The sequence below is a fragment of the Postia placenta genome (assembly GCF_002117355.1).
Source record: "Postia placenta MAD-698-R-SB12 unplaced genomic scaffold POSPLAscaffold_4, whole genome shotgun sequence".
NCBI classification, from domain to species: Eukaryota; Fungi; Basidiomycota; class Agaricomycetes; order Polyporales; family Adustoporiaceae; genus Rhodonia; species Rhodonia placenta.
Window position 1 is genome coordinate 1,777,375 of NW_020169835.1, and position 15,659 is coordinate 1,793,033.

A 15,659-nucleotide genomic window follows, 5' to 3' on the forward strand; every position below is an offset into this window, starting at 1 on the left:
CCAAACACATAGCCGACGTAGTCGACTTTGGGAATGTCCCACTCGCACTTCTCAGGCTTCAGGAACAGATCATTATCCTGAAGGCGGCGCAGAACATCGCGTGTGACCTTCTCATGCTCCTCTTTGCTGGTGGAGAATATGAGTATATTGTCTAGGTACACGAGGATCTTGCCGCCGACAATGAGATCGTGGAAGATCTCGTTCATCATTGCCTGGAAGGTTGCAGGGGAATTAGTGAGACCGAAGAACATCACCAAGGGCTCGTACAACCCTCGGTTAGTCACAAAGGCCGCCTTCCATTCGTCACCGGCTTTGATCCGGACGTTGTTGTATCCCCATCGGACATTGAACTTCGTAAAGAGCATAGCGCCGCGGAGTTTATCCACCATTTCGGCGATCAACGGCAAGGGATAACGATTTTTGACCGTGATCGCGTTCAATCGGCGGTAGTCTTGTACGGGTCGAAGTGTTCCTTCCTTCTTTTTGATGAAGAAGAAGGGGGACAAAATGGGTGACTTCAACTCCCGTATGTAGCCCTTCGCTAGTTGCTCCTTGAGGAACTTGTCAAGCTCCTCCTGCTCATTGTTTGACAGGGGGTACACCTTCGAATGGAATGTCGAATAGCCGGGCACGAGTTCGATTGCGTGATCATACGGCTTCCTTTCGGGTAACCGTTCTGATGCTTCCTTGGAGAAGACATTCAGGAACTCGTGGTACTGTCTAGGTACCAACTCTTCGGCGGTCTTAACGACCTTCTTTTTGATCTCCTCCTCAGCGAATAGCTGGGAGTACGTATGTCCTGCTGCGACGAACAGCTGAGGAGCACCGGGAAGCGTGATGCCTTGCTCCCAGGCTTCAATCAAATCGGCCTCATCCCACTCTACCTCCACCGGATCTTCTTCGGGTTCGAAGTCCGGGAGTACCTTACTCCGGCAGGCACCTATAACCGACCGTTTGGATTTCGGCGAACGCCTGCGCGCCGTGGGCCTGTCCCCCGTATCACGCGCAGTCGCTGCTTGCTCCATTCGGCCAGTCCTCCTGGCACTGCACGTTTCAGGGCATCGCGACAATTTGAGGGAGCCCTTCTCCCAATCTATTTCAGGGTTGTGCTCGCGTAGCCAATCCAACCCGACAATCACATCTTCCGGACCGATGTCCGTGACTGTGAACACCGTCTTTTCGACGTGCTCTCCTATATGCATCTGTAGCACTGCTACCTCCGAGATGCTTCCGTCCTTGTTCAGGGTGCCGTCAATGTTGTACAGTGGAATTGGTTCCTTTAACTTCCGCGTCTGCACCTTATTCTCTGTAATGAATCGCTTGTTGATAAACTTCGTGGTGGCTCCGCTGTCCACCATAGCGATTATGTCTTTGTGCCGTCTTTTCCCTTGGAGTCGAACTGGAATGTGAAAATGCTGGAACCCCTGGTCCAGCTCGTACACCATTGCAGTCGACAATACGTTATATCTATTACATGATGATACTCGTGGCCCGACGCGTGCGGCACGAAGCGCGGACCAGATCAAAAACCCTCCTTCTTCATCGCCCGATAGTGTTCGAGCTCTTCGCGCATCGACTTCACCTGTGCCATTAAGTCCGCCAGCTCCGATTGCTCGGATTTTGCTGAAGCGGCACTTATACTTGCCGAGGGTGTTGTCGTGACAGGGGCGCTTGTCGCAGCCTGGGTGGAGCCCGAGGCAACCGTAGCCCGCGCGTCGGCGCATTTTGTGTAAGGTTTATCCTTACAATTGGGGCACTCGAAGCGTTGGTACCCTTGCTTCCCACAGCCGAAGCATGTGCCAGGGAAGTTGCCTTTTTCGACGGCCGCATTGATGCTGGCCGAAGCTGCGTGCGTCGAGGGTGCACCACCACGTGCCCCACTGCGTCCTCGACCTCGGGCCGAGAAGAAGTTATTTAGCTCGGGCCGACGGGCCCGGCTAATGTCGAGGATCTGCTCGACCTCAGTGGTGCGCTTGTCAGCATCTTGCCACGTGGTGAAAGTCTCGAGCTCGATCTTTCGGTATACGCAGGAGGGGATGCCGCTCAGGTACTTGTCGCGTAGCTCCAGGTCCCCATACCCAGAGCGGTCCGCCGGACCCTTGAACAGCGCGGAGAATTCCGCAGCAGTGCGTTTTTCACGGACCGACTTGTCCGCGCAGAGCTTCGCCAGCTCCACTTGTGCTGCCGCCTCATCGTCGAGATTTCCGAAGCGGGCCTTGAAGGCGGCGGCAAAGGCCGCTTCGTTTGCGAATGGGGTCGTAGCCCCTTGCACACCTATCTGCACCGATACGAGCTGGGCGAAGTAGGGGGTGGCCCAGGCGCGGGCATCACCGTCGAGCAGGCTCAGCGCAACCTGTACTTTGAGTTCGATGGTGGTCAATGACGTGTTGACCATCCAGTAGATGCGCAGCTGCGACAAGAACCTGTCGCAATCGATGACGGTCTTGCCATCGTATCGGAGTGGGAGGAGGAGTTTTAACGTCTCCTTGTCGAGGGTGGCTGCGGGGGACGACATTATCGGCGTCGGGGGGGACGGAGGACGCTGCGGGGGCGGAGGCGGCTGTGGTGGCCTTCCGCTGGTCGAACTTCGAGAGGAGCGAGTGCTTGAGCGGCCTCTCGGCGGAGTCGGCGGTGAAGGCGCCGGAGGAAGTTCGGCGGAGGGGTTACGTACGTCAGGGATTGCTGACGCGGAGGCGAGCGCTGTCGGCGAGGCGGGCCGAGCAGGATCTGCGGACTCGGACTCCGAGACTCCTTCTTCACTGTCACCCTCCTCAGGCTCAGGCTCTGGCGCAGGGTCTGGAGGGAGATCTCCTCGCGCTTGATCGGCGACAGTTTGAGGGAGGCGGGAGGTAGGGGAGACAGGGCGAGAGTGCCGCGAGGCCGATCGAGATGCGAGGGTGCTTCGGGGTCCGAGCGGGTGTTGTGCTTGTCGGATTGCCTTGTAACGAGGGTAATCTTCCTCGATCGATCGGGGTGTCCGATTTGGGCACGGCTGCTGCTCACAACGGTAGAGGACAGTCTCAGGGCTGTCTGGGATGTAGACGTCAATGAGGTCCTGGGAGTCGAATGCGTGGATCTGGCCTTGGCAGGCAGCCACGATGGATGGGGGGAGGACGGGAAGGTGCGCGTACTACAAAAGGCCGTGGTAGACTAGCTTACACCTACGGCGCCCGAGATGACACTAGGGTTCGCGATTCACGTGGGGCCCAGTACTGCTTTTGGCTAGTATGCAGCAGGAACCTAGTCCACGCGTCCAGTTAAGGACAAGCACCGCCCACTGAAGTGCAGGTGCTGAAAGGTTCGTTCCCTGAGTGTTGGCGATGTAATGTAGGCTATCTACGTATCGTATGGTATCGTAGGGGTGCGCACCACCCGACCTATGGGAAAGGAAAGTGTGAGTGTATGGGTTCCGAGAGAACGCCGGTCGCTTGGGGGAGTTTCGACCTAATGTCGCGACTTGAGGTCAAGCGACAGGGAAATATCTAGAAGCGAGGGGTGTCCGACTGGTTCTCACCGAAGCGATGGTGAGCGAGGCTCAAACCTAAGGCTAGGGACAAGAAAGTATATTAGTTAGTAGGGTAAGAAAGAATACAAATGAGGGCTTACTGACCTAGGGACAAGAGGTCGAAACTGAGGTCCCTAGGGCAGCAGAGGCCGGCTTATATACATGGGGAGATTAGGGCAGGCTGTGCGCGTTGGTCCGTGCGCAGCTGGTCTGTGTGCAGCATGCTGACGCAGCCCCGGGGGCCGGTGAGTCAGAGCGGCTGTGTCAGCGGAGCCCGAGCTGTGCCGTGCACTGCCGTCCTATCTAATCTAATCGTACAGTAGATAACGATGCGTCCATATCAGGCAGGTAGTACAGAGGTCGCGGGTTCGAGCCCGCGAAAAGGAAAAATTAAAAAACGGCTAGGCGCCGTACCAACTCGTGACAGTATGGGGACCTGGAGCTATGCGACAAGTACCTGAGCGGCATCCCCTCCCGCGTCTACCGCAAGATCGAGCTCGAGACCTTCACCATGTGGCAAGCAGCTGAGAAGCGCACCACTGAGGTCGAGCAGATCCTCGACATTAGCCGGGCCCGTCGGCCCGAGCTAAATAACTTCTTCTCGGCCCGAGGTCGAGGACGCAGTGGGGCACGTGGTGGTGCACCCTCGACGCACGCAGCTTCGGCCAGCATCAATGCGGCCGTTGAAAAAGGAAACTTCCCCGGCAGTTGTTTCGGCTGTGGGAAGCAAGGGTACCGATGCTTCGAGTGCCCCAACTGTAAGGACAAACCTTACACAAAACGCGCCGACGCGCGGGCTACGGTTGCCTCAGGCTCCACCCAGGCTGCGACAAGCGCCCCCATCAGGACAACACCCTCGGCAAGTATAAGTGCCGCTTCAGCGAAATCCGAGCAATCGGAGCTGGCGGACTTAATGGCACAGGTGAAGTCGATGCGCGAGGAGCTCGAGCATTATTGGGCGATGAAGGAAGAGGGTTTTTGATCCGGTCCGCGCTTCGTGCCGCACGCGTCGGGCCGCATGTAACAAGTATGGTGTATTGTCGACTGCAATGGTGTATGAGTTGGACCAGGGGTCCCAGCACTTTCACATCCCAGTTCGACTTCAAGGAAAAAGACGGCACAAGGACATAATCGCTATGGTGGACAGTGGAGCCACCACGAAGTTTATCAACAAGCAATTCGTTGAAGAGAATAAGGTGCAAACGCGGAAATTGAAAGAACCAATTCCGCTGTACAATATCGACGGCACCCTAAATAAAGACGGAAGCATCTCGGAAGTAGCAGTGCTACAGATGCAAATAGGAGAACACGTCGAGAAGACGGTGTTCACGGTCACGGACATCGGTCCGGAGGATGTAATCGTTGGGTTAGACTGGCTACGTGAGCACAACCCCGAGATCGACTGGGAGTCAGGCTCTCTCAAATTATCGTGCTGTCCTGAAACGTGCAGTGCCAGGAAAACTGGCCGAATGGAGCAAGCAGCGACTGCGCGTGACACGGGGGTCAGGCCCATGGCGTGCAGGTGTTCGCCGAAGTCCAAACGGTCAGTCATAGGTGCCTGCCGGAGTAAGGTACTCCCGGACTTCGAACCCAAAGAAGATCCGGCGGAAATAGAATGGGATGAGGCTGACTTGATCGAAGCCTGGGAGCAAGGTGTCACGCTTCCCGGTGCCCCTCAGCTGTTCATCGTAGCCGGGCATATGTACTCCCAGCTGTTCGCTGAGGAAGAGATTAAAAAGAAGGTCGTTAAGACCGCCGAGGAGTCAGTACCTAAACAGTACCACGAGTTCCTGAATGTCTTCTCCAAGGAAGCATCAGAACGGCTACCCGAAAGGAAGCCGTACGATCACGTGATCGAACTCGTGCCTGGCTACTCCACGTTCCATTCGAAGGTATACCCATTGTCGAGCAACAAGCAGGAGGAACTGGACAAGTTCCTAAAGGAGCAGTTAGCGAAGGGCTACATACGGGAGTCGAAGTCGCCCATTTCGTCCCCCTTCTTCTTCATCAAAAAGAAGGAAGGAACACTTCGACCCGTACAAGACTACCGCCGATTGAACGCGATCACGGTCAAAAATCGTTATCCCTTGCCGTTGATCGCCGAAATGGTGGATAAACTCCGCGGCGCTATGCTCTTTACGAAGTTCAATGTCCGATGGGGATACAACAACGTCCGGATCAAAGCCGGTGACGAATGGAAGGCGGCCTTTGTGACTAACCGAGGGTTGTACGAGCCCTTGGTGATGTTCTTCGGTCTCACTAATTCCCCTGCAACCTTCCAGGCAATGATGAACGAGATCTTCCACGATCTCATTGTCGGCGGCAAGATCCTCGTGTACCTAGACAATATACTCATATTCTCCACCAGCAAAGAGGAGCATGAGAAGGTCACACGCGATGTTCTGCGCCGCCTTCAGGATAATGATCTGTTCCTGAAGCCTGAGAAGTGCGAGTGGGACATTCCCAAAGTCGACTACGTCGGCTATGTGTTTGGTGGCGATGAGGTGGCAATGGATCCCGCGAAGCTCAGAGGAATTAATGAATGGCCGGTACCCCGGAACAAGAAAGATGTTCAGAAGTTCCGGGGGTTCTCCAACTTCTACCGCCGCTTCATTAAAGACTTCGCTAAGATCTTGCGACCACTCGACCGGCTCACTGGGAACGACCCATGGCATTGGGGCGAAGAAGAGCAGCACGCCTTCAATGAGCTCAAGCGGCTCTTTGCGACGACTCCAGTCCTAGCACTGTACGATCCCAATCGGGAGACGCGCATTGAGGTCGACGCCTCAGGATATGCCACTGGCGGCGTGTTGATGCAGAAGCAGGACGATGGCAAATGGCACCCTATTGCCTTCAGATCCCATGCGATGGACCCAGCACAGCGGAACTACGAGATCTACGATAAGGAGATGCTCGCGATCATCGAAGCACTGGACGACTGGCGCCACTATCTCGAGGGCCTATCCAATCAGTTCGAGATTGTAACCGATCATAAGAACCTCGAGTACTGGCGTACATCTCAGCATCTCACACGTTGTCAAGCACAATGGTCACTGTTCCTGGCTCGCTTTGACTTCCGCATCACACACAAGGCCGGGACGTCAAATGGAAAAGCTGATGCCCTGTTGCGTCGATCAGACCATCAGATCGGCAATGAGGACGATAACACCGATCAGGTGGTTCTCAAACCTGAAAGGTTCCACATTGCCTCTGCCAGGCGCGGTCATGCTTCGGTGACAGCTGATCAGTTGCTTCTGAAGCGCATCCGGGAATGCTCGGAGAAGGATCGGGAGGTGGCCGAGGCACTTGAGAAGGTGCAGGACCTCGGGCCACCCCGGCTGCAAAGGGGCTTTGAAGAGTGGAATGCCGAACAAGGGCTTCTGCTGTTCTGCGGGTGCGTATATGTCCCAAAGAACACGGAGCTCTGGCGGGATATAGTCAAGATCCACCACGACTTGCCGATCGCCGGTCATGGCGGCCGTGCCAAAACCTTGGAGCTCGTGTCACGGAACTACTGGTGGCCTGGGATGTCCAAATTTGTCAATGAGTACGTCAGCACTTGTGACGTGTGCAACCGTACCAAGACATTCCCAGCCAAACCCCAGGGTCCGCTGAAGCCGAATGAGATCCCCGAGCACCCGTGGCAGATCATCACGACCGATATGATCGTCGGCCTGCCGAAGTCTGATGGATTCGACTCGATCCTGGTCACCGCCGACCGCTTTACCAAGCAGGTCCACTTCTCGGCCTGTCATGAGACCCTGACGGCAGAAGGTGTGGCAGACTTGTACATCTGCAATGTGTTCAAGCATCATGGGGCCCCGGCCAAGGTCATATCAGACCGAGGTCCCCAGTTCGCTTCGAAGTATCTCCATGCGGTGTACAAGGGACTAGGGATCGAGTCGGCGCTGTCCACAGCGTTCCATCCTCAGACGGACGGCCAGACTGAGCACTGGAATCAGGAGATCGAGCAGTACCTGCGTGCTTTCACAAGCCACCGGCAGGATGATTGGGCGAAGCAGTTGCCGCTCGCGGAATTCGCATTGAACAACCGAGTTCACTCCGCAACCGGGCATTCCCCATTCTTCCTGCATCAGGGGTACAATCCTGAGATCCAGGTTCGGATCAATCCAATGTCCACGATGCCCGCCGCCGCCGACCGGCTTAAGATCCTGAAGGAGATTCGCGACGATACGTGCTCTGCGCTTGAGCTGTCAGCCGAGCGCATGAAAGTGTACTACGATAAGCACGTGTAGGAGGCGCCGGTCTTTGCGCCGGGGGACAAGGTTTGGCTTGATGCCCGGAACCTTAAGCTGAAACAGCCAAGCAAGAAGCTCAGTCCCAAGCGCCTCGGACCTTATGCCGTGTGGCGAAAGCTCGGAGACCTGGATTACGAATTAATCCTGCCGAAGTCGGTGCCAGTGCACCCAGTATTCCATGTCTCCTTGCTTAGCAAGTACACGCGTAGCGATATCCCGGGCCGGGAGCCGGAGGAGCCGCCTGCGATCGAGGTTGAGGGCGACGAGGAGTACAAAGTTGAGCGGATCAAGGACTCGAGGATCTTCCGGCGTCAATTGCAGTACCTTGTCAAGTGGAAAGGTTATGACAATTCGCATACGTCATGGGAACCAGCGCGCAACGTTGCCAATGCGCTGGCCCTCATAGCCGACTTCCACCGGAAGAATCTGAATGCCCCTCGCCGCCTCAATGCTGCTACATTTGGTGGTCTCAACTTCCAGCCGATGCCTTCGCCGCTGACTGAAGCACGCTGCCGCTCCGGGTGGGAGATGGGCAAGGGCGCCTCGCATGAGGTCATGCACCGTTGAGGGGGGGTAATGTCACGAGTTGGTACAGCGTCTAGCCATTTTTTAATTTTTCCTTTTCACGGGCTCGAACCCGCGACCTCTGTACTACCTGCCTGATATGGACACGTCATTATCTACTGTACGATAAGATTAGATAGGACGGCAGGGCACGGCACAGCTCGGGCTCCGCTGACACAGCCGCTCTGACTCACCGGCCCCCGGGGCCGCGTCGGCATGCTGTGCACGGACCAGCTGCACATGAACCAGTGCGCACAGCCTGCCCTTAACCTCCCCTGTATATAAGCTGGCCTCTGCTGCCCTAGGGACCTTAGTTTCGACCTCTTGTCCCTAGGTCAGTAAGCCCTCAGTTGTATTCTCTCTTACCCTACTAACTAATACATATTCTTGTCCCTAGCCTAAGGTTTGAGCGTTGCTCACCATTGCTTCAGTGAGATCTAGTCGAACGCCCCCAGCTCTTTAGGTTTTCCCTGTCGCTTGACCTCAAGTCACGACAAATATATTACTTGTCCCTAGCCTTAGGTTTGAGCCTTGCTCACCATCGCTTCGGTAAGAACCAGTCGAACACCCCCAGCATCCTTCAAAGTCTGTGTTTCCACTGTCGCTCGACCCTAAGTCGCGACAACCATGACATTTTGAGGAATGGCTGCAAGCGAGCAGCCTCAATCTCCCTAGGGGAACCTGTGTGTAAGTTGGCGAGGGGATATACAATACTCAGATCGTAGGCAGTGTACTGCAGTGTGGACGATCTAATCAGAGATAAGGAGGAGGATACAATCGGTGACCGGGGCTGCAGTGTTGGAAATCACAGTCGATACTTACCTTATCGGTAGTAGATCGATCACATGATCGCGTATGGTACTACACCGATCGACCTGTACTTAGTTCCTTACGTGTTTGCTGGCTACAAGCCGGGTCAAGCACGATTCATCCTATCGTCTTCAGTCTCTATCTCTGCCATAAATCTAACAGGTTGGTGTCAAGAATTGGAGAGACGCCAAGCTGCCTCTCGACCCCGGCATCGCACACGGTGACCTTCCGTCCCCGACATTCGAGAGCCTCACTCCCCGCGCAGAAGGTCTCCAATATAAACTCGAAACAGAGCCAATGGAGAAAGGAAAGGAATCAGTTCTATCTGAAGCTTCTTCACCCTTCGACAGGACGGACGCTGATGTAATCTTGCAATCGTCCGACGAAGTGCAATTCCGCGTCCATCGAGTCATCCTTGCTCTAGCGTCCCCCGTCTTTGCCGATATGTTTGGCTTACCGCCACCTCGAGCCCCTGACGGCACGACAATGGAGGCCATCCAGACCGTATATATTACAGAGTCAAGCCATGTCCTACGCATTCTGCTGGACATGTGCTACCCCGTTACCAACGTGCAATTCTCCTCTCTCGACGACGTACACGCCGTCTTGAAGGCAGCAGTGAAGTACGATATGTCCAAAGTCATTGCACTCGCATACAGAGCGCTATCGACCTTCATATCCAAGTCAGCTATGCGAGTCTACGCTATCGCATGCCAGCTCGGCGCGGAGGATGTGGCCAGAGAGGCCGCTCCGCACGCAGCCATACAGGAACTAGTTCCAGGAAATTATAAGGCGGAATTCGAGGGCATGCCTGCTGGTTGCTTACACCGGCTCTGGGAACATATGCGTACAGACACCCAACAGGCGTCCTACTGCTACCCTGAACAGCTAAGGGATCAGACGGATACAAACGAATCGCTGTCTCGCGTCAACTCGGCCACATTCCTCCCCGACGCTCCAAATGCTGACTTAACAATTGTCACGTCAGACAATGTGCAACTTCGCGTATGCCGGCAGACAATTTCGCTCTGCTCTCCTGTCCTCAAGGACATGCTTGAGCTCACAACGTGCGACTCATCAAGCACATCTGGAGGTGACATGAGCGATTGTGGGCGTACTGCCGGAGCGACGTTGTCTGTCCCGGAAGACAGCATTACTTTCGTACCGACTCTGCTGCTCAGTTATCCTACGGGAACGCCAGAGATGAATGCCACTCAGCTTGTTTCCTTACTTCCAACCGCTGAGAAGTATGGGATGCAAAGGGCGATCTGGTTCATCAAGAGACAATGGCCCGAATTCGCTAGGAGTCATCCCCTGTCGGCTTTCCTCGTAGCTGCTCACCATAATTTGGACAGATCAGCAGGCCTGCTCAATAAATTTCTTGTTCATGCGTACATCCGACGAGATCCGCAGCATATACGTGCCGGAGCTGGAAACATCCACTGCGGGGCTATATTATCGCCTACTTCAGTACCATGAGAGACGTGGGGAAATCATTCATGGCAGCGGTCCCCGAAGTTGGCCGTCTTTGAATGTGAAGGGAGCAAGTTGTCCATATTGTATGAAGAACGGTCGGCCATCATGGATGCCTCCTTGGATACACGAGGCTGTGGTGATACTGCGACAACGGCCGTCACCATGCACGATCAATGATGTTGAAGGGCAAGCGTTCCAGGCTTTGCTATCGGTGGCAATGTCAAGGTGTTCAAACTGCAAACGCAACGGTGCGTCATGGCTGGTATCCTTCAGCCGTGAGCTTGCGCAAGCTGTGGATGAGGAGTGGGCCACTGTGAGTTTCCAGAGTGTCTGGCTTTATCTAGTAAACTGAATATAACTGGCATCTCAAGGTACCCTTCGTGCTGGAATAAAAAAGCGACGGGCGACGAGGAAACACCTTTTGGCGGCAGCGTCGTGGAATACAACCGCGAGGAAAGCGGAAGCTACCTTCGCGCGCATAATGAAGTCTGATCTACCATGCGAACCCGCCCCAAAGCTTCAAGTGCCAACACGTTGATGAGACATCTCAAATTACGGGATTAAGACCAACTTGCTAGCGTGCCATGTCTCGGTATCTTAACTTCAAATCTCGTTTTCTTCTAGTCTTGGACTGATGCACGCCGCGTTGATGTGTAGTCTCAATACAAAGCTTCTCCAGTGTAACAACATCCCACTCGTGTATGTAACATCTCGCATCATAAGCAACGGTGCATAAGTACACGGTGGAACGGGGGGACATGATGCAGTCTCAACAAGAACTCATACGATGCTGACCGGCGTATGCTAGGCCCACTGCTATAAATCACCTGCCATAAATATGTAGTGCAGACTTGTTACGAAACATGACGGCGGCCCTTGCCCGTTCCATCTAATTCTTCCATCAGTTCGTATGGCCAGCCAGTCCGGCTGAATACAGGTCTTGACAATAAGTCGAGATTCTGAATCCGATACGGAAGATCGAGGAACATGTAGCCTGCTCTCGCCGTCGGATCGGCGAAGTGGACGATGAGCACGACTATTCCGACTCCATAAACGATCCACTGTGGCAGCGACATGACTTCCGCCTCCAGTTGCGCACGCTTTATGGCGAGCTTGGCGAGGTTTTGTCTTATCCACGCATCCTCCGACTCCTCCAGCTTCTGCCACCTCGTGACCATGACCTTCGTCGTGGAGAATCTGTCGCTGAGATGCTGCGCGCCTGGCGAATACCCGAGCTCGACCATCAGCAAGGTTTCCTGTTGAGCTTGCGGACGATTGGGCAGATCCAACGCCGCGAGCAGGCCATTGTAGCACGGCGTGCGGTTCCGATCGGCCCAGCGCTGCAAATCCATCCAGAGCTTCCGCTCCTCCACACTGTTGCACATCACTTGTCGTGTGGCTCGGGCCTCGAGGCATTCGCCCTTATGAGAAGGCCACGCCGCCGTCTGACATTTCTTAGACTCAAGGCCACTCAATTCAGCTCGCCGCGATCGACAATGAAGAGACGCCACTCACACAATAGCGCTTGATCTTGCATCCTTGACATCGCTTTAGTTGTATGCCTCTGGATTTCCACACGGTGCAACCGCGGTTGTTGCAGAAGACGACGGATTCATTCGTTGGCGGCGGCGTCATGCTGTAGCTGTGGTGTGGTGGAAGAAATGGGATGAGTTTTTCTCGAGGTAAAGAGGATGGCTATATATCTGCCAGGGGTGAGGAGGCTGTCTGGATAGCTAACAATGCTGACCGGATACCTTGCTGCAACGGCGAGGCAGACTCCTCGCCTCAGATAGCAGGCGGACAGAGTGGCTCATCACCAGAGGCAAACTAATTGGCGTACGAGGCTAGTCCGCACCTAAAGCAGGAGAGCAGATCCCGCTCGCCTCGGATAGTGAGCCGTTCGCTGTGACGCATTCTCTGCCTTGCTCTCTCAACTCAATTACTTCCTTTGTACTCCTCCCATCATGATTGAAGATCAGATCTGGTAAGAGGGGAAAATTAATGACAATCGAGCGGCATGTGCATGCAATGCAGCGAAAGCATGGAGGTGATGTCTGTATATTTCTCCACACATAGCTCAACCTCTATGATTCACCATTCATCTCCAATAGCGCCTCTATGCTCTTGCCGAGGTCACCTTCGTTGGCCTCCAGAACCCATTCCACAATCTCAGGATCTGTCGTCGGGAAGATTTGGCGGAGGGTCTCCCGAGCAGCCACAGCGGCCCGCTCATGAGCACGGTCGATCTCGTCTTGAAGGCCAGCCAGATCTAGATTAGGCGTCGGCGTCCGTGAGACATGCGCCGATTGAGGACGAAGATCCAGGGAGCCTGGTCTTGATCGGATAGCTGACGCGCTCTGAGAGGGACCCACAGCCAACGGTTGGTTAGTGTATGGACCGGTCCCAGCTCGCGGCCGGGTGGGCGTGTCCTCCGAGGGAGGGGAGTTGAACTGGAACGACCCAGACGATTGAGCCGACGATAATGGCGTAGGGACCCTCCGCACGCGTGGCTTGTAGGGTGTGACGTACCCGCCCGCCTGCTGATGGGTTTCTGCGGCACCGTGTGGCGTCTGCGGGACCCCATAGCCGAGCGACTGTGCAAGCTGGCGGTCGTGCTCGATCTGCTGCTGACTGTCTTGCCGACCACGGAACGTGTCACCCGGCGCGAATGGCGAGGGTAGAGATGAGAGGGACTCTTCTGCGTTGTCGAGAACCTCGGTAAATATGCGGCCGATGGCGTTGAGCGGTTTGGATATTGTGTCCCCCGTCTTCTGAAGAAAGCGGCGTGCATCTTCTCCCAATGCTTGTGCAGGAGTGGGAAGGGCAAGAGGCTGCGCGGATTCTTCTCCGGTATGCGAAGAGGGAAGGGACGTAGACGAAGAGCGCGGTGAGGTGACAATGGGCGGCGTTCGCGACTCTGGTGTCACAGATTCGGTGCTTGGTAGGGACTGTATGACCTCTTCGACATTCCTACCATGTCCAAGGTCAGACACGCTACCCAGACGGAACGCAATAATGCTCACTTCTCAAATTCTTCCTGCGTAATTTGTGATAGTGACGTGTGGTCCATTGTTTCGATGAATGAAACAGCTCCCATCTTGGGGACAGTCAGTACGGTTTGCAAATGTATTAATCTGCGACTCTCTACTTACAAGGCTTGAGAGATAGTAACCTGCCTCACTCTGCAACTTGGTAGGGTTTCGGAAACGATTGATGAACCTGACCCCAGCCATCCGTCAACAGGTAGAATATACCGTCATTGATCATTGCTTACTCAACGTTCGACAACAGGTGAGGCGGATTCGCCTTCAAAACAACGTAAATGAGAACTGGTATGAAAGTATCAGCGCCCTCCTCTTTGCGTAAATGACGGATGAGGCCTGTATACGAGAACGAAATAGGATATCAGTATCACAGAACTTACGGAGAGTGTAGAGAGCGAACCAAAGATGACTTTGCAACAATTGAGTATACATATCAGTTTGTCCCGGGGTGCTTTGTAGTGATTGACCTTCAACAGCTCTACGGCGTTACCCGGCATTCATGTGAGACAATCATATACATATCGCATATGTTAGAGTGTATACCTTGCTGCGCGAACGTCAAGAAGCCTTCACTACCTTCACCCTCTGGTACATCCAAGTGCTTTGGCTCGATCCAGCGGAACAGCGCTATTCGTTGAGATAACACCCGATCTCGCTCGAGGTCATCGACCGTGACAGGCCGTGGAGGCACCATTCGTACCACTTGGGGAGTGAACGTGCTACCAAGGTGTCATTCAACAGCACAGGTGGCGGAAGGCTGAATGGGACGCACAACTCGTATAGTCTATTCATTACCAGCTTCTCCATACCCTCCAAAGCATTGTCAAACTCGACATCTGTGGCATTCCGCCAGATATCACATTGACGCATACGCTCAGAGATAAACTGGTTTGACATTCGTCAAGAAGTAACAAAATGCAAAATGGATGGACTCCTTCTCACATTCAAAAAGTCATTGATGAGCTTCACTTGGTCAGTCACAGTGAACGTGCGCTTCGCAAAATTGCTCAAGAATCTGTGGGAACGAAACATTCGTTACGGCAAAAAGAACGACCGAGAGACCGCATTGAGTGACCGACTAGACAAGGAGAGTAACACTGACATACGACCGGAGGTACTTCGCTACAGGCTCCGCGCTCCTAGACTTCATCTGGTCTAGAAACTTCTGAAAGTCAAAGTGCGGGTTGTCCCTGTCGACCGCTCTTCCTCTATCCCGATGCGACTCGATAACCGCAGGTGTGCTTTGCCCACTGCTACCGCCTGCGGGGCTCGCGCTGGTTCCGAAATCAGTGGTACTACGAGTCGCAGGCGCAGACTGCTGCTGGGCAAAGGAGGATAGGGTTGCTGGCGATGGAACCGAAGTCGCGAGGTCAATGGAGCTCGGCCGCTGGCTGCGACTGCCGAGAGGAAGGGAGAAAGTACGGGCGAATGCAGCGAGCGCAGGGAAGGCTGGCACAGGAGATGGCCGAGTTGGCGTGGAAGGCGGCTGGGGAGACGGTACTGACTGGTAGTCTGTACCTTTCTCTGAACCATCGCTGGGAATGCTCGCTGCACCCGGAGATGGTGGCGGATGTGGTGTGGTACTCGCCCATGCCTCGCGCGCAGCCTTCTCGTCGGAGCTCGCGAGGGGATCAAACTCGAGCAAGATCTCCTCCTTATGACGTGCTGGGGACTCCTCTGGCTCCGTAGCGAGTCCCTGCATGGCTGCAGGGTCTAATGAGGAGGCATCGAGGATACGCAGAGCATGGTGTGACGATTCCACGCCGGATTGCTCAGTTGTGTCCAAGGCGTGCTGAGCAGCAGGGTTTTGCCATGGATTCAAATTGTCCTCTTCTACGTTCAGAGCTTTGGTCCTCTCATTGATGTGCAAATTGTCTAACGCATGCGTGAGGTCACGATCCTGAAGTTCTGATGGTTGCGCTGCCGAGGTCATGGTCTTAGTTACACTAGGTTCTCCCCAGCAGATGCGGAAGAATAGAGCAGCCTCAAGCGAGTTGCAGG

The 15,659-nt window shown here is 54.7% G+C and overlaps 4 protein-coding genes across 4 annotated transcripts; 1 reads left to right on the forward strand and 3 right to left on the reverse strand.

The window, feature by feature from the left end:
* Nucleotides 1–2,671: 2,671 nt before the first annotated feature.
* POSPLADRAFT_1101328 (hypothetical protein) lies at nt 2,672–3,728 on the reverse strand (the record flags this gene model as incomplete). The annotated part of the gene is made up of 5 exons (XM_024483212.1): nt 2,672–3,130; nt 3,341–3,377; nt 3,515–3,547; nt 3,607–3,610; nt 3,668–3,728. Coding segments are annotated over 5 exons (594 nt in total), but the record flags the coding sequence as incomplete, so codon positions are not given.
* A 5,445-nt stretch (nt 3,729–9,173) lies between these two features.
* On the forward strand, nt 9,174–11,106 carry POSPLADRAFT_1045436 (hypothetical protein; the record flags this gene model as incomplete). Its single annotated transcript, XM_024478751.1, has 5 exons — nt 9,174–9,272; nt 9,301–10,444; nt 10,494–10,862; nt 10,888–10,927; nt 10,986–11,106. 5 exons carry the CDS (start codon nt 9,174–9,176, stop codon nt 11,104–11,106), a joined length of 1,773 nt encoding a protein of 590 aa, XP_024341154.1.
* A 362-nt stretch (nt 11,107–11,468) lies between these two features.
* POSPLADRAFT_1045437 (hypothetical protein) lies at nt 11,469–12,249 on the reverse strand (the record flags this gene model as incomplete). Its single annotated transcript, XM_024478752.1, has 2 exons — nt 11,469–11,954; nt 12,130–12,249. 2 exons carry the CDS (start codon nt 12,247–12,249, stop codon nt 11,469–11,471), a joined length of 606 nt encoding a protein of 201 aa, XP_024341155.1.
* A 461-nt stretch (nt 12,250–12,710) lies between these two features.
* Nucleotides 12,711–15,312, reverse strand: POSPLADRAFT_1079301 (hypothetical protein; the record flags this gene model as incomplete). Its single annotated transcript, XM_024482978.1, has 9 exons — nt 12,711–13,584; nt 13,638–13,711; nt 13,767–13,833; nt 13,889–13,994; nt 14,059–14,136; nt 14,202–14,377; nt 14,431–14,543; nt 14,601–14,673; nt 14,765–15,312. Coding segments are annotated over 9 exons (2,109 nt in total), but the record flags the coding sequence as incomplete, so codon positions are not given.
* Between the last annotated feature and the right edge of the window lie 347 nt (nt 15,313–15,659).